Source organism: Lynx canadensis, chromosome B3 (assembly GCF_007474595.2).
Source record: "Lynx canadensis isolate LIC74 chromosome B3, mLynCan4.pri.v2, whole genome shotgun sequence".
Lineage (NCBI taxonomy): Eukaryota > Metazoa > Chordata > Mammalia > Carnivora > Felidae > Lynx > Lynx canadensis.
This window is the reverse complement of record NC_044308.2, coordinates 67,228,837-67,251,752: the sequence shown is the minus strand read 5'-3', so window position 1 is coordinate 67,251,752 and position 22,916 is coordinate 67,228,837. Positions and strand designations below refer to the sequence as shown.

General features: G+C 37.2%; 1 protein-coding gene across 1 annotated transcript in view; it reads right to left on the bottom strand.

The window, feature by feature from the left end:
* Window positions 1–1,008: 1,008 nt before the first annotated feature.
* Window positions 1,009–22,916, bottom strand: part of DPH6 (diphthamine biosynthesis 6) — a 178,636-nt gene continuing 156,728 nt past the window's right edge. The window contains exons 7-9 of the mRNA XM_030318556.1: window positions 9,724–9,818; window positions 3,296–3,383; window positions 1,009–1,634 (exon numbers count right to left, since the gene is read on the bottom strand). Coding sequence (XP_030174416.1) covers window positions 1,581–1,634; window positions 3,296–3,383; window positions 9,724–9,818 — 237 coding nt within the window. The 3' untranslated portion in view covers window positions 1,009–1,580. The remainder of the gene's footprint in view (window positions 1,635–3,295; window positions 3,384–9,723; window positions 9,819–22,916) is intronic.

Below are 22,916 nucleotides of genomic sequence, written 5' to 3'. Positions count from 1 at the left end.
ACAAATGTACCACTCTGATGCCTGATGTTGATAGTGGGAAAGGCTGCGCGTGAGTGGGAACTCTGTTCCAGATACTCAATTTTGCTGTGAACCAAAAACTGTTGTAAAAAATTAAGTCTGTTCAAAGTAAACTCGTCTAATGTCAGCAAAGATAATACCAAAAAATTACGTTAATAATTTGGCTATTATAGATAATGCTGCTATAAACACTAGGGTGCATATATCCCTTTGAATTAGTATTTTTGTATTCTTTGGGTAAATGCCTAGTAGTGCAAGGTGGATCATAGGGTAGAGGCATAGGGTGGTGCTATCTTTAAGTTTTTAAGGAACCTCCATAGTGTTTTCCAGAGTGGCCATGCCGGTTTGCATTCCCATCAACAGTTTAAGCGGGTTCCCCATTCTCTGCATCCTTCCCAACACCTGATGTTTCTTGTGCTAATTTTAGTCATTCTGATAAGTATGAGGTGGTATCTCATTGTGGTTTTGATTTGTATTTCCCTGACGATGAGCGATGTTGAGCATTTTTTCATGTGTCTGTTGGCTATCTGTATGTCTTAGGAAAAAATGTTTATTCATGTCTTCAGCCCATTTTCTACTTAGATTATTCATTTCCGGGGTGTTGAGTTTTGTAAGTTCTTTATATATTTTGGATACTAACCTTTTATCACATAGGTCACCTGCAAATATCTTCTCCCATTCTGTAGTTTGTCTTTTAGTTTTGTTCATTGTTTCCTTTGCTGTGTAGAAGCTTTTTATTTTGATGAAGTCCAGTAGTTTATTTTTGCTTTTGTTTCCCTTGCCTCAGGAGACATATCTAGAAAGAAGTTGCTAGAGCCGATGTCAAAGAGGTTACTGCCTGTGCTTTCTTGTCTAGGATTTTTATGGTTTCAGGTCTCACATTTAGGTCTTTAATCTGTTTTGAATTTATTTTTGTGTATGGTGTAAGAAAGTGGTCCAATTTAATTCCTTTGAAAGTTGCTTTCCAGTTTTCCCAACACCATTTGTTGAAGAGACTTTTTCCTTTTGGATATAAAAATTGTGTTTTTTAATGTTACAAAATAACCAGTAAGAGTTAATGATATTCTTCCTGATTGTCCAATAATGTTGATAAAATGAATACTGTATCAAAACAAAAATGACAAATCATGTTGGTGACACCCAGTAGAATCAACTTGATTGGCTAAATAAAGTGATTGCCTTTTCATCCTGATTTTCAAATGCTCTGCATCATTATATAATTGGAGGAGATGAGAGCAGGGAAGAGAGAAAGGGGAAAATAAACCAGTGTGATGAAAGCAAAGAAATGTTACAGAAATGAGAGTTGAAGATGAAATAAAGGGGAAAAAGGGCACACATCAGACAGAGGTCATGGACAGGACATGGTAACAAAAGTCATAGAAAGTGAATCCTGAAGAAATTGCCAATAAGAATGAACAAGGCTTTCACATTTCCCCAACTAATCAATGTTTCTATTAGAATAAAAAAAAATGTAAAGAAAGAGCTGGATATAGTAATTGAGAAAATACTATGTAATTTTTTCCATAAATGGCAGTTTTGTAAGCAATGTCCAAAAATGCTTTTTAAGAATTATGTATATAATTAGATGTTCTGTAGTTGTCAGGCAATGGGGACACCTAAAAAAAAGAAGAAGGAAAACTCACCATATTTATTCATATTTATCCCACCTTAAAGAAATCACATACTTTTTTTCAAGAGGGCAAATGGACTGTGAAAACCGATGAAATACTAAAACAACAAGTGAATAAGGAGCTATTTAGGTAAAGCCGAACATACAATGAGTGATGTCTAAACAAGAATTCGGTGGTTTTTATTTTCTGTGCATTGCACGTGGCAGCAATAGTAGCAGAGAACTAGAAGGTAAGAGGTTCCTTTCATTGGATATGAAGGAGGTTTGGATAGTACGACTTCATTTTCTTGAGGATTAACAGCTTTTGGGGAAAAGATCACCAGTAATCATCTAGCTTAATTCAGTGACTTACTTTCAATCCTGTCAACCCCAATTTTTCTGGACACTAGTAATTATTTTCTCACTTTGGAAACTCATTCTAAGATTTCTGGAGTTACCATTCTTTTCCTTCCTTTGCCAATACTCATTAAACCCTTTTGATTCTTCAGATTCCCTGTCATATATATAACTTGGGTGTGCCTCAAGACTTGGTGACAGAACATGAAAGATGCAGAAAACTTTTTCTGATCCTTTACATCTCAAGGAATGTACCTTAAAAAAATTTTTTTTTATGTTTACTCATTTTTGAAAGACAGAGAGAGACAGAGCACAAACAGGGGTGGGGCGGAGAGAGAGGGGGACACAGAATATGAAGCAGGTTCCAGGCTCTGAGCTGTCAGCACAGAGCCCGACGTGGGGCTCGAACTCACAAACCATGAGATCATGACCTGAGCCGAAGTCGGACGCTCAACCGACTGAGCCACCAAGCTCCTCTCAAGGAATGGACCTTTTAGTCAAAGGATGCAATCCAGATCTTTACCTATTCCAAATACATCTTTAAATTGACATTCTGCTGTATCTTGACAATCAAGGTATTTAAAATAAAACCCTTTATCACACTTCTGCCTCACTTTCCATGTTTCACTTGTACTTCTGTTCTCGTGGATAGTTTTGGAAAATCTGTTTCTTTTTTTCCTCCACTCTTTTTTAAAAAAATTTTTTTTAATGTTTTATTTATTTTGAGAGAGAGAACGAGAGAGCGAGGGAGCACAAGTTGGGGAGGGGCAGAGAGAGAGGGAGACAGAATCTGAAACAGGCTCCAGGCTCTGAGTTGTCAGCACACAGTCTGACGCAGGGCTTGAACTCACTGACTGTGAGATCATGACCTGAGCCGAAGTCAGACGCTTAACCGACTGAGCCACCCAGGCACCCCCTTTTCCTCCAATCTTAAACTTCATGTAATGAAGCTCCAATTCTTCCTCAAACCTTTCCTCTCAGGCATATGTACAATAAACTAATTTTTATTTTACTAGATGATTTAATATTTGATTATATAATATCCTGTCCTCTCACTACTTCATGTATATAGGATTCCCTTTTGAAGTGAATTGCAAACTCTTCGGAAATGTAATTTATTTTGCATCATATAGAGTTCTCAAAACTATAAACATTTGCAAAGTTCTTCACTAAGGATATGAAAAAAAAAAAAACTAATGCTTTTTTTTAACCCTTTTAGCTATTGTTATAGAATTATATATACAGAGCCAGTGCATGTATCTCAACTTTCTATTGAAATCACTGTTGAGTCTGAATCTTAGATTTACTTGCCTTGTCCTCCAAGTGCAATTCCAAAAAGCGTAGATAAGCAACAGGTGCAAATGCATCAGCTGAATGTATGACCACTTCTGATGCATCCCTAAAACACAAAAATTTTATAATGCATTTATTACTACATAAATTATGGCAAATTGTTCTCTGCTAGTGTCTAGAAGATACCAAAAATCCCCCTTTTGTATTTATTTCCACTGGTGAACAATATGTAGTGATTAACTACATATTAATAGTCCAATTTTTAACTGGGAAAAGGATCGGGGAAACGAAATTTCCAGGAAAAAGTAACGAAGCTTTTTGTCTTCATAACGACACACAGTTCAACTTTCAGGTTCACTCAAAGCTCTCTGAGCACTTTTGAGACTTAAAATTCCTATTCAATTTCATTTTCACAAATTTGCTTGGTAGGGGCTAACCATTAAACAATAGCGCTTTATCTTCATTATTCCTTTCATTTTCAAGAGGTAATTCATTCAGTGTTTCACACAAAATCTCAATTATCCTTCACAAAAGCAGTGCTGGTGATGGTTTTAAGCTCTAGGTGAACTCTTCACACTGCAATATCGTTGCTATTAAAATTGATTGTCTGACATAGTAATTACCACATTCAGGTAAAATGATATGAACTGCTTGCTGGCACCATATGGATACATGTAAATTAACTCAACTTTTATCAAAGATACCCTGTAAAGCACATATGAATAACTAAGATGTGTGAAGTTCTAATAACTAATTATTTTTTATTGTTGTTTATTAAGAAAGCAATAGTGTTTTGCATTTCAACCGAAATTTTAAAAATAGAAATTCCCCCATATCTCTTTAATGCCTTGGGAGCTAGTTCCATTGTTTACATTACTACATTGTTAGCATTTTAACCTTTGTAGGATAGCAAGATAAACTGTTACTTTATTTGACTTTGCCACTAATGTAAGTTATTTTTGAGTCAACTTTCGTAATGTAAAGTTATTTAATGGCAATAAAAGGAACCTCAAAATACTTGGCTCCAAAATATTAAATTTTCATGGACAAAATCTGTTTACTTTCCCCTTTGAAAGATCAGAGACAGAAAAAAAAATGTTTGATGATTAAAAAAGTCAACTACCATTCATGAACTTCTAATATCAAATATGCCTCTTGTTAGTGCTTAGGAAAAATAACATTAAAAAAGGCTTCTGTGACATTACAAGGAAAGCAACTTCTAGTATAAAAGAAACAGAATTATTAAAGAGTCAGGATCTTGACAGAAAGGTATAACTGCCTTCACAGGCTACATCAACCAAAAGATGTCTCAGGTATAATGAGGAGGAGGAGCAAGACAAAGTAAAGAGGGCCTCACGATTTCTCCCACGTGCCCCTCTGGCTTGTTAGCCCTAATCCTATTTCTCCTACTTACTCCAGAGTTGCTTGTTCTGATCCTATCTTGGCTCAGCAATCAGATTCCGATTCCAGTTCCTATGTACAGTCTCACTCTTACATTAAATTTCAATCTCCCTGTTCCTGATCTCAGCCGTGGATACGGACCCTGAGCCTTGATTATGCCTCATCTAGGCAGCTTGGTCTTGATATTCTTGACAATGGAGTACACCAAAACTCTAATTAACCCAGAACCAATGCTATGTCAGCAGAAAGGGTGTCAGCAACTCCCTTGTCATGCCAGTATTCTCCACTAGAAACAGAAGGTTGAGGGGCGCCTGGGTGGCTCAGTCGGTTGGGCATCCGACTTTGGCTCAGGTCATGATCTCAGGGTTCATGGGTTCAAGCCCCGCATCGGCCTCTGTGCTGACAGCTCAGAGCCTGGAGCCTCCTTCGAATTCTGCGTCTCCCTCTCTCTCTGCCCCTCCCCCACTCAAGCTCTGTCTCTGTGTCTCTCAAAAGTAAATAAACATTAAAAAAATTTTTTTAAAAAGAGACAGAAGGTTGACAGCAAATAGCTCATTTAATAAATGTAATTACTGCATTCTGAATAAAGATCGTTATTCAGAGAAAACACAGATATTCTAAGCGCTAAATAAAGAAGAATATGATTTTTATGGATTCTATTAAACCCATAATCTCTAATTGACTAACATCAATTCATTCACTTATACAATAAGCCAGCCACTTATACAACTAGATCTCAAATGAACGGTGTTTAATGCTACCATTGCTCTTCTTTACCCTTTTGGAATATCCTCAGAGTTACCCAGGAAATTAAGACCAACTGTGCCACAGCAAAAATGTTTTCCAGTTGGCTACTTTCCTGTCCTTTCTATTAATACAGAGAGTCTGGGCACTATCTCTTATACAAGTGGGGCTTCTCTGCAGCCAAGGGGGCTAGCCCATGTTCCCTTTCACTGTGGCATTAGACTTACCCCTATTTACAACTTCAAAAGGATAGGTGAGTCAGGCCAGGCTCCCAAGGTGTGAGGTCAGGCCCTATCCCCTCACTTCAAAACAAAAAACCCTGACATTATCTCTTGAGACACAGCCATGGTCTTTGTTCCTACCCTTCTTCTAAAAAGACAACTGTAAACAGATACTCTCTGTGGATTCACACTTATCCTCATAGACATGTCCAGTATCATTTCTGCAAAGCCTTCCCTAGTTTTCTCCTTTATGTGCTTCAGTAATGTGTTCACAGACTTTTCATTGCACATCTACTACATTATCATTACATGTTTGTATGCTTGTCTTCCTTCGTAGAGAGGGAACAGATTTTGATCACCTTTGTCTGACTGACCCCCACCCGACCTCTCTTGGCTCAGTACAGAGTACATTGTCTGGTATTTATCAGACATTTGCTGAATAAATGACTGTATAGTGAAACTTTCTTAAGTATCTTCACACACACTAGTGAGCTCTCACAAACCCACACTAATTTTTCAGTTACCTATCTTCACATGAATACATACTTTTTCATGTGCATGCTGTATGTATACATGTGTGTGTATACACCAATAATAGCATATAGGATCTCTAGCATAATAAAGATAATACTTAATAGGTCTAAAAATTTAAATATAAGGAAAATAGTTCATAAATTTAAGTAAATTCCCAGATTATACAGGATAGACGTCAGAAGGTAGATAAGTGCTTGATTCATCCTTATTGCTAAATGTCACATTATGATGCTCTGTGCTGAATTATGCCTTGAGTGGGTAGAAAATAGGAGTAGGTGGGGAAAATGAGTACAAAGTATTTTCACCATTAAGTTTAGTTCTCCCTCTCTCCCTCCTTCTTTCCTTCACATTCTTCCTTCCATCTGTTCACCCATCCATCCATCCATGCATGCATCCATCCCATTTGTAGCAACTTTACATTAGCAGTATAGTAATACCAATACTAATAATTCAAATGGAAAGATGGAGTTGCATCAAATACTGACATTTACAAAATATGTTCATTGACAGAAGAAAATCACTTCCATTAAAACAACATTAAGAGTTCAGTTTTTATGTCCGATACACACAGATATATATTTCAAAGTAAGAAGTAATAAGTAGGCTCTTTATTTGAGGATCTACAATTGTCTTGCAATTATCCTCCTTTGTTAAAGGTTAGGCTATAATTCTTTTCCTCAAGGCCTTTCCAGAAACAAACAAACAAACAAAACACCCACCTTTATTTTCTGAACTAAAAATCTGTATCTAGAAGTGAGTAATCACATTCTAATTGACATGAAAAGTGAATTGTGAAATGTTCTAGTTAGTAAGTTTTAAAATTACTTCCAGACAAAGACTGCTATATGACTTTCCCGTAAGATTTAAAAAATGTTAATTGAGGCAAAATGTATATTATAATAAACTTCCAAAACCACCTCAATTTCTCTAAATTACTTCATTATACAAAGAGGATTCAATGTGTTTTTGAAAAAAAAAAATCCCTAATAATCAAATCATTTTGCAAGTAAAAGTTTATTTTTTCTCCCCTTAGAGGTGGTCTTCTCCTTCTCATCAAAAAAAAAATATATATATAAATTGATTTAGACATTTGAAATGAGCTTCCTAATAATCAATTAGTTTTATGCCAACTGTGGCAGGCCACTATTAAATCAAATAGAACAGGACAAATTGTTAAATTTGTCCAAGGAATGAATTCAAAGTTACAAGATCCAGATTTGTTTGTTTGTTTGTTTATTTATTTATTTATTTTTGAGAGACAGGGAGAGACAGAGCACAAGTGGGGGAGGGGCAGAGAGAGAATAAGACACAGAATCCGAAGCAGACTCTGGGCTCTGAGCTGTCAGCAGAGCCCGACATGGGGCTCGAACTCACAAACTATGAGATCACTACCTGAGTCAAAGTCGGACGCTTAACTGACTGAGCCACCCAGGTGCCCCTACAAGATCCAGTATTATTAATGGTCAATTGTTAACAAACAGTTACAAGAACTACACTTTTAATTGTATCTCTAAGTCAAATAACTTTAATTTGTCTAACCTGTTATGTTAGGACTTTTGTATGGGTGATTTTCCCACCTCTCCTGTTGCAGAAAGAACTCCTACAGGGCAGGGCAGTAGCTTGCAGAGCTCTGCTCACACAATTCATCTCAATAAATGATTATTCAATTGAACTGAACAGCTCATTTCGGCACTAGAGGGTTTTTTGTTTTTTTTTTTTTTTTAAACTAGGGGGTTCCATACCTCTCCTGACATCCCTCTCTACGACAGCATGACTAATTTCCCTCATGCTATTGTCCTGGTCAGGCTCAGGTTTCTGTGCCTACAAATGATGTCTACAAAAGATTCAGTGTTTAGGGCTAAAGCACTATAATAAACAGACCTTCTGGTTATGTAGTGTAAAGCAGTACATCTCTTAGAATTCTAAGTTGTTCATAAAGACTTCTAAGACCTCAAGTTGTCAAGTAAATGGGAAAAGTTTGCTTCTTTAGCATTTTTCTCTTACTGTGCTTTGTTTTGTTTTGTTTTTACTAATTTAGTTAGACTCATATTAATAAGCAAATATATTGCAAGTTTCCCATTATACTGTAATTCACTAGCATGCAAATACTCTTCTTGAAAAACCAGATAGTATAGAGTAAGACTTAATGTACACTTCATTCAGGAATCATACCTGAATGAAGAAATATCTCCTACCTATGAACTTATGACTTTTATCCGTTATCATCTTGTATCTTAATTGTGTACAGATGTATCCTCCAGCTAATCTTCAAAGGCAGAACCTATCTTTTATTTTAGTGTTTATTTATTTATTTTGAGAGAGAGAGAGAGAGAGAGAGAGAGAGCAAAGCATGAGCAGGGGAGGGACAGAGAGAGGAGAGAGAATCCTAAGCAGGCTCCACACCTGGTGTGGAACCCGACATCAGACTCCATCTTATGACAGTGAGATCATGACCTGAGCCAAATCAAGAGTTGGACACTTAACCTGCTGAGCCCCTAGGTGCCCCGCCATCTCTGAACAACAATGATGTGCAGTAGAATGCTCTAGACATAATAGTACTTGATAAATATTTGCCAAATAAATTATTCTGTTGATGGTTATTAAAGGAAAAAAGTTAGAAGAACATGTAAGAAGAGTGGATGATTATTATATATATGATAATGAAAGTGTCCTGGCCATGTTTCACTAGATAAACGTATCTGTTTAGAAAATTCACCTAGAGTTGTCTTAATTTTCTTAGCTCACTCCTCTGTTCATTATTAATATGTACCAAAAAACCCATCCCTTAGTGGTGAACATGTTGAAGCTGTTCCTCAATACAGGATTCTAATCTTTCATCAGATGAGGCTTCTGAAATCAAGCATAATTCTGCCAATCTTTTCCAAGAATGAGAGCTTAGGAAAAGCAGATAAAGTGTTCTTTTAGCATAGGAGAAGAGTGACATAATTTAGAGTATGGATAACAATGTAACAAACTGAACAACAACAACAAAAAAAACAAAGTTCTTGTTTTTCACTAAACTAATTTTAACAATCTTATGCTCACCATAAATAGAATTCATTTAAAAAAAGTTTATATGTAAAAATAACCCCCCAAAATGAAAGAGAAATGTTTAGCATTACTATTCCAAGTTGCTAAAAGCCAAGAAAAAGGAAAAAGAGGATGGAGTTAATGGAACCCACAGGCTACTGATGTGGCAGTTTATCAAATGTAGCTGTAATGAAAGATAAATAATACAGGCAATTCACACTTCATGAAAGGATAAAAGTGTCAGTGTGTAGGTACCAGTTTTACTGCAGGGCATAATCAGCAAGTAAACGAAAGTGCAATGTCTAAAAAGTTTATAGCCTTCTATGAAGGCCTCGTCTTGTCAGGTATTGATTTAGGTATTCAGACGATTTCACTGGTATTAAACAAATTGAGTGTTTGTGAACTTGGAGGACATGTTCTATTTCTCCCAACAAAAGTTGCCTCGAGCTTAATGTTAAGTTGCTTCCATCACTTGAATTTAAGGAAAGTGAAGAAAATGCTGAAATGGTATCTTACACAATTATTTTCTTCTTAAATAGAGGGCAATCCAAAGTGAACGTTTCATACTCTCCACCTTCTCCACAAACATGGACTCCATACTTCTTAGAAAGCTAAAAAGAGGAAAACAACAACAACAACAACAACAACAAAACTTAAAATTAGATAGCAAAAATTGTCACTTAATAGCATTTTTCCCTAAAAAAAATACATGCAAGAAACTTTAATTCCAAAATACATCACAAGCTACAGGAAAATAACTATATTTCTACTTAAAACATATCTTTGGGGCGCCTGGGTGGCGCAGTCGGTTAAGCGTCCGACTTCAGCCAGGTCACGATCTCGCGGTCCGTGAGTTCGAGCCCCGCGTCGGGCTCTGGGCTGATGGCTCAGAGCCTGGAGCCTGTTTCCGACTCTGTGTCTCCCTCTCTCTCTGCCCCTCCCCCGTTCATGCTCTGTCTCTCGCTGTCCCAAAAATAAATAAACGTTGAAAAAAAAAAAATTTAAAAAAAAAACAAAAAAACAAAAAAAAAACATATCTTTAAAGCCATCTGAAAAATGTTATCATAAAGCATAGGAATGTTAGTAATCCCCAAATCCTTGTAAAAAGATGTAAAGGACCAACATTTTGTGTATAATGAGAAAACTTAGAGATCATTATAAATGTCAGGAATGACACCAGCTTTAGATTCAAAGAAGGCTAAAGAGGAAAGGTACTGAGTCATTAGATAGTAAATGAGAATATATGCAGCCAAACTGTGCTTGCTTCTTGTCCTTTGACCTATGTGTGAATGGGGAAAAATAGGTCGTGTTTAGGCCATTTTTCTGAGACACAGAGAAAGCAATCTAAGGCCTTTCCTGTGGCCTGTGAACAGAAAGGAGTCACAGACATGGTTATTATGCTTGAGGCTATTTTTTGTGAAGTTCCAAGGGTACCAAGAACTAGTGACGTTCCAAAGCTGTAGACAAGCCTTAGGAAGGTCTAACTCCAAGAAATGTTGGGATAGATAGCTTATCATGTTGTCTAATTAATTCTGAAATTAAAAATCAAACAAGCAAGCAAAGAAATAAACAACCTGTGATTTGCATTAAATATAAGCTGTATTATTTAAATAATCCTGATACCAATAGTAAATTAATCTCCCATTGGGCTGGTATATGACTGGAATTGATGCTGGGGAACACAGCTCACTGGCTGTGTCAGAGAATCTTCCTGCTCTTGTGTAGACGCTTTATGACTGTGATTCCATCCCCTTTGTTCTGAATTTCATAGCTTTCCCTGCTTATAGCCTCCCCTAGTCCAGAGTCCTTACTGCCCAAAGGAAGAGTGACTCCATTGATGTCACTATTACTGCCAGTGCTGGGACTATGGCCTAAGTCTTCAGTTTTATCTGAATAGTTATGTATTTATTTCTTTGATTATTTTTGTGGTTGTGCTATAATTCTGAATCCATTACATTTCAAGTCTTGACTATGTGCCCTTAGGGATTCAAGGCATGGGTTTGTGAGAATTCTGTTCTCTCCAAGGATCAGCAGTAATGTGAATGACACCGTAAAGCCAAACAGTAAGAAAAGGAGGGAAAGAAAACTGGGTGGCATTTGCTATACGAGCTCACAAGAGCAAAGCAGAAATTTTCACCATGTTGAATCATGAACTAGAGTATCAGCAAGGCAGAATTATGGCAGTGGCCCTTTTGGAAGCAGAAAACAAAAACAGCTTACTTTACCATATTAAGTCAAATTAAATTAATATCTGCTTTGCAATAAAAATGTAGAAACAAAAATGGGATATGGGTTTCAGCAATGTCTCCTCGTTCTACCAGCTAGGGCCTGTCCTCTTTTTGGCTTATCTCCCTTTCAAAGGTCTTCTCATTCCAGCACCTTTCCACCAAGTGAACCTTCAAATCTCACTTTTATGGTCAGTCTTTTTATGTGAGAGTATACATTACCAATTATTAGCTTCCTTTAATTGGAAAATGCTTTATCCAAGCTTTGCATACTTTCTATAATCTACCAGCAAAGAATAGCTGGATTTTTAAATTAAAGTTGGCATTGCTGTTATCCTACTGAAGTAGTTCTATTAGTCTCTAGTAAAAATAATGTAAGTTGCTATGTGAAACCAACATACTATCATTATAAAAAGACTGCCAGTACCAGGAAATCTAAAATTTGGATGTATCCAGTGATATTTTCATTTCACATACAATATTTCCATAATATTCATGTAATCACTTCTTCAACTAGTATCTATTGAAAAATGATTATTAGGCAGGTCATGCTAGATAAGGAAGATCCAAAAGTAAATTAAGACAATATCCTTGGTGTTTTGAAGCTTATCAAATATCCTACACCCTATATTTCAACACCACAAGATAATGAAACAGTGATGTTTCTTCTATTACTAAACATACACAATCTCTTCTCCCTTTCTTAAAAATTTTTTTTTCAACGTTTATTTATTTTTGGGACAGAGAGAGACAGAGCATGAATGGGGGAGGGGCAGAGAGAGAAGGAGACACAGAATCGGAAACAGGCTCCAGGCTCTGAGCCATCAGCCCAGAGCCTGACGCGGGGCTCGAACTCACGGACCGCGAGATCGTGACCTGGCTGAAGTCGGACGCTTAACCGACTGCGCCACCCAGGCGCCCCATCTCTTCTCCCTTTCTATTATTGATTCATCAGCATGAACACAGATTCTAAGTCAAGAAGTCTGAATAAAGAGCTCACTGGTTTTTATAGCTGATGAACCAAGAAGTAGTCTTGAATATGAATGCTTAGGATGTCTTTTGCAGCCATTCTAAACTCTACTAGCTTCAAGCTCTAATAGACATGAGTCCTCAGAGAAAAATCCAACTGTATCGGCTTACTTTTAGCCAGCTCCAAGGCCCTTTGACGTTGTGAGGGAACTTTCTTAAGAAGCAAAGCCTATGCTAGTCAACCACTCTCTGTAATGAATCTCCTGCGAAGACACAGCATTCTATTAGAAATCAATATCCTTGCAGCACCAAAGCATGATGTATGCCTGTTATAGAAAGGGTCAGTTTAGGGAAGTGGAGAATCCAGATGTGCCCATTCCAGAGACATGTTTGTGATACACAACATTCACTTTACTCTTCTAAAACCTGTTAAGTCTGTGTTACTAATATACTGTTCACAGAAAACTGCAGCTTAATAAAGTTGCAATATGTCTTTAACATGTCTCAAGTCCATGTCTGGTTTCAACTCAAAATTGCCATTATTGCATGCTAGCACTTAATCATTCCAAATACAGTTTTGCAATTCTCTTTGATAAGTTTTTCTATCAATCTTACTGTCACTGAAAATGCTAAATAGGTAGCAGTATTTTTAAAGTTTAGTTTCTCACTAAATTATCATGATTTTTTCTGTAATTTAAGTACATAAAATAGCAATCTATATTGAAAAATAAAAAAATAAATTTTTTTCATATTTCTTCACTAAGGGCTAATATTTATTAATGATTAAACTATATTTAACAATTTCAGTTAGTATGTAAAAAGTGGAAAAGACAGTTGTTTTCACCATAACAGCAAAAATACGTCAGACAGGTTACAAAATCATGTTTTTTTTGTTTTATATAGAGAGAGCTAAGGATGCAAAGAAGTCTGGATGAACTAAATTCCAGGTTGGGGTGGACCTTTCCTAGGCGAGTGAAGATGCATGGCCGCTTTCCTAATGGGATAACGGCATACTTCCACAGAGAGACTTCAATCAGCGTGTGTAGAAAACAGTCAAACACATGACCATATGTGGACTTCTGCAATGGCTTATTAGAGTCCTGGGGAGACCCAGGAGTCAGTATAGCCTGCCAATTCTTTCCCAAAGGCTTTAACCAACTGCACATAGTGGCTACACGCAGAAGGCTGGGGCCAGGACAGAAGAGAAGAGAGAGAGAGATTCCTTTGGAAACATCTACTCATCAAGTCTTTTCTATTGAGCTTTCACTGTACCAAAGGCTGGGGATAGAGCAGGAAAACTAAGAGATTTTTTTCCCAAGGCTTGGAAGGCCAGGAAGAAGTCAAGGAGAGGCTCAGAGCACTAAGCCTGTGAAAAGGCACGAAACACTGGTGGCAGGACAGTAAAGCAGGGGGAGAGGACAGAAGGGAGGAAGGAAGAGGAGGAGGGAGGAGAGGGGAGTGGAGGGAGGGAAGGGTAGAGAGAGAGAAATCTAGACTCACTGGGAGCATAGACCACAAGCCCTGATAAATGAAGAGCCCTGATCCTACTCTTGAAGCATTTGAAAAAAGTAGTAAACTGAAATAAAATGCAACTCAGATCAGACCCAGCTCAATTGGAGATTAAACAGAATAAACACCCCAGACTAGCTGTCAGACAGAGGAAGGGGTGTGGTTTGGGGAGGGACGGTATTACTTTAGTCTCTACTCTTCTTTTTTATTCAGTATCTACCACAAAATATGTAAAAAAAAAATTTGAGATGTCAAAAAGTGAAAACTGTGACTTATAATCAATAGAAAAACAAACAAACAAAAACGGAAACAGACCCAACATTAACCACGTACTGGACTCAGTAGGCAAAGACTATAACATAACTATTGTAAATATGTTAAAGAATTTAGTGGAGAAGATAGGCAAAATTCATGACCAGAGAATAGTTTCACCAAAGATGGAAATCAAGGATAGACAGATCTAGGTTCATATACTGGCTCCAACACTTACTAGGCGTAGAACCTAGGATGAATTGCTTAACTTCTCTGAATTTCCATTTTCCTAGTAATACCTACTCTTATAAGTGTGTTGTCACTGCTAAAACAGATGACACATACAAGAGCTCTTAAGTGCATAGTAAGCACTCTCAATATATGCTATTTTTTCTCTATTAGGTTAATTTGCCCTTCCCTTGGGCCTTCTGCTCTTTTATCTATACACTCCCTTTTTGAGGATCATGACCACTATTCTATTACTTCTATGCAAATGGCTCGCAAAGCAAAAACCCTAGTCACTGATCTCTCTCCCATATATTAGGCCCCTGTCAAAATTCTTTTTTTAAATGTTTATTTATTTTTGAAAGGGAGGGAGGGAAGGAGGGAGGGAGGTAGAAAGAGAGAGAGAGAGAGAACACGAACAAGCGGGGGAGGGGCAGAGAGGGAGACAGAGGATCAGAGGTGGGCTAAAGTGGCGGCAGTAGAGAGCCTGATGTGGCGCTTGGACTCACGAACCTTGAGATCATGACCTGAGCCAAAGTCAGACGCTTACCTGACTGAGCCACCCAAGCACCCCTCAAAATTCTTACTGTTTTACTTGGGAGGCTTGTTGTTCTAAATTTAACATGAATAAAGCAATGTTCTTGATTTTTTCTCAAAACGTTCTCTCCCTGCTCAATACCCTATTTCTGTAATGGCTCAATCACAATGAAAACTTGAGATATTGAAGAACTTGACTCCTTCCTTTCCTTCTGTCATTCTTTCTGCCAGAGAGCCTACATTTTAAATTTTTACATTAATTCATTTATTGAATCAACAAAGATTCACTCAGTACTTACTAAGTGCCAGATCCTAGTCTATATACTAGGGGAATGGTAGTGAACACTATCTTCCAGTCTAATATCCTCCATGATCACTTCACACTTCAACAATTACAACCATCTCTTGTCTTCCTGTTTAGTTTTCATAACTCCCAATCTACCCTACATATTATTACCATACTAACTCTCCTTAACAATATATGACCATTTGCTTAAAAGTTTTTGGGGGCTGACTGTTAACTGTTTAGTAAAAAGCAAACTCTGTAGACTGACAATCAATGCTTCATCTATTTCATCCGATCCTTTGCATGGATATAAAGATTGAAATGTAATACAGTAGGTAAAATAAAATAAAAATTCAAAAGGATCTTGACTGGCTGAAGGAAAAAAAACACACTAAATCTTATAAAATGAAATATAAAGTGATAAACCCCAACATCTAGTTTTCTTCTCTTCAACTTAAAAGGAATTGCCCTTTTTATTGCCTGTGGGACTACACTATGATATATTTCTGGCTTGTGATATATTTCTGCACTGCATCACTATGTACTTCTTGAATTTAAAATTTTTCATGTGTGACTTTTTCTCATGAGACTATGTTTCTAAATTCCTTAGACTCTCTCCTAGCTCCTTCCCACTGTATAGCACGTAGTACTTAGTGACACAATTGGGTGCCCTCCTTATGGCCCAGATACCCATGCATGCTCCCAGACAAGAGCCCAAAAGACATGGACTGATAGGTCTAATTTGAACTAAAACAAAGCCACCCCTAATCAGAAATACCAAGTAAAAGGGCAGAGAAAGTTACTAACTTCTTTTTCTCTACCCTTAGAAACAGGATTTTTATCCTCTAGTTTTAGAAATCTGAAACAGTAAATAAAATTCAAACATGATAGTCAATGTTTTCCTTATCTCATTAGCCACTGAATCAGTGATGTGACATTTCCCCCACTCTTTTCAACCATTTGGGGAATGTTATGTAGAAAAAGATTTAGACCAGCTGGTTATTGGGTAAATTAACACATGTGCTATTTTGCCGGACATCTACCATTTGGTCCCAACCTTTGTATGAATACAAAGATATAAAGCTAATACAATAGATAAATTAAAAGTTCTAAAGGATCTTAACCAGTTGAAAAGAAATGTTGCTGTTTTCTAATGAGTTGAATTATTTTTAATAAAACAAGATCATTTCTTTACTTATTACACAATATAATTTTCATCGCACAAAAGCATACTCATTGATTCATGTATATCTAAATTGTGCTATGTTCTATTTTTTTTAAAGTTTATGTACTTATTTATTTATTTATTTGAGCAAGAGAGAGAGTGGGGGAGGGGCAGAGAGGAGGAGACAGAGAATCGTATGCAGGCTCTGCCCTGACAGAGCGGAGACCAATAGGGGGCTTGAACTCACGAACTGTGAGATCATGACTTGAGCCAAAATCAAGTTGGATACTTAACCAACTGGGCCACCCAGGCACCCTATGTTCTCTTTTAGATAAAACTCTTGGGGGGGCGCCTGGGTGGCGCAGTCGGTTAAGCGTCCGACTTCAGCCAGGTCACGATCTAGCGGTCCGGGAGTTCGAGCCCCGCGTCGGGCTCTGGGCTGATGGCTCAGAGCCTGGAGCCTGTTTCCGATTCTGTGTCTCCCTCTCTCTCTGCCCCTCCCCCGTTCATGCTCTGTCTCTCTCTGTCCCAAAAGATAAAACTCTTGGGGAAAGAGTTTGGGTTTCCATTTATTGGGTTTCCATCTAACTGTTGTTAAGATAAGTTTTTTAAAAAGCAATCTGACAGATGTGGCTGACTTGGGTCATTTCATGGATTATAAAAATGCCTCAGAGTCTGAACATTTAAGAAGTGAATTCCTAGTAAATAAAAAGGAAATTACTTACATGATTCTATTTTTTTCTAGTGTACTTATATATAGATGAATATTCATAGTCATAACAATTCCGTTTGAATGCTACTGATTTTTGAACTGAAAAAGTTAAGGGCATCTGGCTTCCCTGTTTAATTTTTATTCCTTTAAAAGATTATAATAAATACAATTGTGAGAATTTCTTATTAAATCAAGATTTTTCTTCTTTTAAACCAGCTTCATTTATCTGTTGGGCATCTTAAAATTGGAAAGAAAAAAAAAGTAAAATCAAATCACATTTCATCCTCTCACCACCTACAGAAAACCATGAGGTTTATAAAAACCGCTAAAACATAGAACTTACTCAAGAATTATTTATTGAGTATCTACTATAGGTTTGGCATCGTTTTAGGTGCTGCGGATAATGATGGGAGCAGACATATAAATCCTGCATAGAACAGCTTTGTATCTGGAAATACAGACAGAAAGTTAAACAAGCAATTACAATAAAAGGTAGTGGTTGCTTCTGTGGATGCATGAGATGCTGTGGGAGTATAAAGCACAATACCTAACCAGAAGGAACCCAAAACCTTCTCAAAATAAAACTTAAGGTAAAATCTGAAGGATGAGTTAACCAGGAAAGCCTAAACGGAGAGAGGCAGAGATGGAGGGAGAGAGGCAGAGGTGGAGGGAGAGAGAGAAGGAAAGGTTGTTCCAAAGGGAACAGCATATATTAAGTACCAGAGCACATGATGGGTCCTAGAAACTGAAGTAAGTATGGCATAGCTGGATCATAACTAGATGAATAATGCTGAGATGAGGCTGACTAGAAAGAAGACACATCTTATGGGGTTTTGTAAGTCATGCTAAGTCATTATCCAAAGTTCAGTGAGAACCCATGGTAGGTTTTAAGCAGATAACTGAACTGATCACATTTATCTTTTAGAAACATTCTGGTCACACAATGGAGAATGGTTGAGGCAAGTAAGTCAGGAAGCACAAAGAACTGAGAAGTTGCTGGAGGAATCTAGCCAGGGGGTGAAGATTTCCTGAACTGAGGAAATAGCAGTGAGGACAGAAGGGAGAGGCAAGGTATTTTGACAGATATTGTTAGGAGGCTGCATACGTGAAGGCTCCATACATTAGGAGGCTCCATAATTGAATGGAGGAGTGAGGAAAGTTAAAAAGAATTAAGGAAAATTGCCAGTTTTCTTCACTGGGAAACTGGTGGATGGTGGTTGTGTTTATTGGTATCTCAGCAGGAGAAGCGTTTGCTGGGAGACTCCAGTGACCTTATCCTTTCCAAATTTTATGTGGCATGATACTATGATGTCACATATCTTTGTAATCATCTTCCTCAGGTCTCATGTTACCATGTTTCTTAAGCTATTGTTAAGCTTCTCTGACCCCTTCCTGCTCCTCCTAAATTATAAATATCCCTCATGATTCTCTGTAATATATTCTTCTCAATTTATTCCTTTGGATAGCCCATATACTCCAAGGCTTCAACCATCACCTTTATGTTATTCTGCTGCTGCTAAAACCAACACTATCACCATTCATTAAAGACCATTTGTTTTATGCCTTAAAGTTAAGAAAATGATATAATTATTTAATCCTCAGAACGACTTTTAAGAATAAAGAGGAGCATGGATTCTGGAATCAGACAGACAGATTTAAGCACATATTCAACGTCTGCTACTTTCTCCAGCTGTGTGACTATGGGAAAAATTACTCACCCTCTGAATGATCCCTCATCTGTAAATGTAAATATCAATGGTCACAATCTCATAGATTAGTTGATCAAATAAAATAATGCATAAAAAGTGCTTAGCACAGAGTATGGCACTTAGTAAGCATTTAATAAATACACAGCTTTGCTACAAAAGTAAGTAAGGCTTATATTTGTAGTCATGTGCAGTGAGAGCAGTGTTGCACAACTGGTTAAAAGCAGTAGTGCTGGAGACACAATCCTTGGTTTCAACCCTGGCTCAGTCACTTTCTGGCTGTGCAATCTTAGGTCAGGCCAGCTCTCTGAGCCTCAGATTGCTGATCTGTAAAGTGGAGATGACGACGGTACCTATCTCATAGAAGAGCTGTTTTCAGAAATAAAACCAAATGAAAGGAAAGCCTAATGTTCTGTCCAGCATATAATATATACTCCATAAAATGGCTAAAAAATTTTATTTTTTCCCTTTTCTAGTGGGGAGAACTAACTTGATTTGCAAAGGTTATGGAACTTAGAACTAAATAAAACCAGAACTTGAAGCTGTATATTGACTCTAAAATATGCTGATAAATGAACTTTAGTGTTTTGCCTGAACATCTCAATTGGGCTCCAATCTCATAGTTTAAAAAATATGCCTTTGGTTTATATGTTATAATTAGAAGCTCAGTGTGTTTAAGACCAAGCTTATCATGTTCTTTCTTAACCCTGTTCTCCTCTGCAGAAATACATGCTTCCAGTCTCCGCAGTCATTATGTGTGGACTACTCTTTAATTCTTTCCTTTTGGCTTCTGTCAGTTTGATGCCAATTTCTTTTCCATTTCTTCCATCAGAATCTTCTTTCAATTTTGTCCTATCTCTTCATCCTTACTGTCAGCAGGCATCATACTCCAACCCTTCACACTGTTACCTATAACAGTGTCTTAGACTCTTTTTTTTATTTCTAATTTCCTCTAATCCCAAATCCATAAATACTGTTGCCAGACTAAATTTCCTATGATATCTTTTAATAATATAAATCCCTGCTGATAAACCTTCTACATCTTGTTAGTTCTTACCCCAAATTGCCTGGCCCATCTCTCCAGGCTCTTTTTGATGAGGTCATAAATTCCCACCTCATCTGTTTCTTATGAATCTACCAACACCAGCTCTTAGTTCCATTGAAACCAAGTTCCTCATTGTTCCTGCATGGCTTTTTGCCAAGAAATCTTCATCCATATTAACTCAATTCGTTGCCACCATCCATGTAAATATATCCATCCTTCAAACCAGTTTAAGTGCTAATACTTGAATGATATCATTTTCAGCTACTCCAGGTCATGCAACCATCTTCCATTTTTTAGCTTCCAATTACATTTATAGTAAATACCAATTTATCTGGCTTCATCTTATCCAGGTCTCTAGACTTGTTAGACTCTCTGTGTCATGAAAAATACCAAATCATTTACTTATTTCATACCCTTTAAAGCGATTAACATAGACTGGTTGTATAAAAAGTCCTTACAAATACTTATTATTCAATTCTATTAGTACAACATGACACTGGCAATTAAGAGTTCACCTATGAAACACATTCAGAGAAATGTGAAGAATAAGTTCAAAGTCATATATTGAAACAGCCACTAACTGTGGAAAATGGCCTGCACCTCTTCTCTTTAAATACAACAATCAATGGACCCTACTGCCTGGTCAAAATCCTTAAAGTACACTTTTAAGGATTTTACTGCCTTCCCCTAAAACTTTCAGTTATTTCTCATTGTTTAGATAATTAAATACTCATTTCAGGACTCAAAATCTCTTTCTGTCTGGTTTCAACCTCCTTTTTCAACTTCCTCTCCTACTGCTCAAAATATACTCTAAATAATCCAGCCAGTCAAAAATACTGTCCCTCTTGTAAGGCCAGTATGACTGTCAGTTTACCTCTGAAGTTACTCACAATACTCTCAACATTTAATTTTTTTTCTTTGAAATTGTCTGGCAAATATTTTTTACTTTCTTAGAGTAAATTTTAACACATCTTATAGTTTTTATTGATCATAGTGGACATCTTGACCATAAAGTTTCACATATCCTTCCAACTCAATTATGTTCAAAATTCAAAATCTCTTGTCAAAGATATTCTGCCTACTTTTTACTTTCAAGGTCAGTCAAAGGTGTTCTTTTCCATAAAGTTGGCACTGCAGGGAACAAGGCTTAAAATTCTGTCTCTCTTAAATCAACTTTGGTGAAATTCTTTTTCTTTTTCTTTTCTTCTCTTTTTAATGTTTTATTATTTATTTTTGAGAGAGAGAGAAACAGAGCATGTGCAGGGGAGGGGCAGAGAGAGAGGGAGACACAGAATCTGAAGCGGCCTCCAGGCTCTGAGCTGTCAGCATAGAGCCTGACATAGGGCTTAAACTCACAAACTGTGAGATCATGACCTGAGCCGAAGTCGGATGCTTAACTGCCTGAGCCACCCAGGTGCCCCTCTTTTTCTTTTTGAAAAAGTGATAGGTAGCTTGGATTGCAGACTGTACTTTTGTCAAACCCAGAAGGAAGATATAAGTTAACTCCTATAGAACAGAGCTTGGAACACAGTTTTAAGCTTGAAACTTGCATTACACTTATCCTGGTTTAGTTCAACACCTAGCAGAGTGGTATAATCCTTAAATAGTCAATACATATCTGCTTACCTTTGACTCAAGGCAAGAATTCAGATTTCCCAATTCTATGTGAACAGTCCTGGAAGAAGCAACCAAACCTATGAACTCACACTTTTTCAGCTGGTATGGTTCCACACTCCCATCTAGCAGACAACTTTTATTTAGATGATCTTAAGAAATTTCTTGATTAAAGACTAATTGTTGCCGGCAAAGATGGTAGATTGAATCCCTATATCTACTCTCACTCCTTTCTAAAATCTTGCTAGAATGTATTTCATAACAAGGAATAAACTGACAAAGATGGGGAACAGAAGAGAGGAAGTGACAAAATCAAACAATTTAGCAGAATGAAGAACACCGAGTCCTAGGTCAACAGTGGAGAGTGTAGAGGACCAACCCAATTTACACAGTAGAACAGCTCTTTCCTCTTAAACAGAGTAAGGAGTTGGCAGCACCAGGTACCTCGAAAAGTGAAGGAGAAATGAAAAGTGCCCCAAAATAAAGATTGATTGGCAGTCTGTTTAACAAGCAGTCAGATCCCTAAATTCCTTCCCTGTAGCCTGGCAACTGTCTTTCCTCCACCCTGGCAGAACCCTGGAAGTTTATTCTCTGCATACGGTGATGAAAACAGAGGAACTGGCGTAGGAGAAATGAGACACAGCTGAGGGAAGAGGAACTATAATAAAATGGAATGAGTTAATGTATGCACATAAGATTCTGAGACTGCTAGTCATTTATTCCTGCCTAACTCCCAGGAAAACAAAACAAATCAAACCAAAACAAAATAAAACAAAACAAAACAAATTGCAGCATGTCTTTACTTCAAGAGAGGAGATTGGAGAATCCTTTTCTTTGGAATCTAGATGGCTTAGATTAAATGACTTAGCCATACCTTCCTATAGTAAAGTTCGAGATCATAAAGCCCTATCCACACATTTAGTGCTTACAATAAAAAATTTAGGCCCTTACTCTTAAATATGAGGAGAACACCAAGGTTAGCAGAAACATCTCTAAAATTAAAGTTAGAGACCAACGGAAACAATGGAGAAAACAGACTATGTACGGGAAAAGAAAACTAAAGGAAGAAAAATGAGAAACAAAAAAAGAGAGAACAACAATAAAAATAGGATACACTCTAATAAGGATAGAGTGCTATAATTTTAAAAAAGAGAATTCAGAGAACAAAAAATGAGCTTTTAGAAATTAAAAATAGGCCATGAAAAACTCAGTTGAAATTGTAACCAAATCCAAGTCCATCTGCCTGATGTGCAGCAAAGCCAATCACTGAGACAGAAGTCAGGTATGCTGCAAGGAAAGGGTTTGAGAAGCAGCCAAACGTGGAGACGAGACTGGAGGGCAAGCCTCAAATCCGCCTCCCTCCAAGGGGAGAGAATATGTTTTTTATAATCATAGGGGTTGAGATTACATACATATTGAGGAAAAGGGAAGGGAAAAGTTATGAGTATTCATGAGGGAAGATGG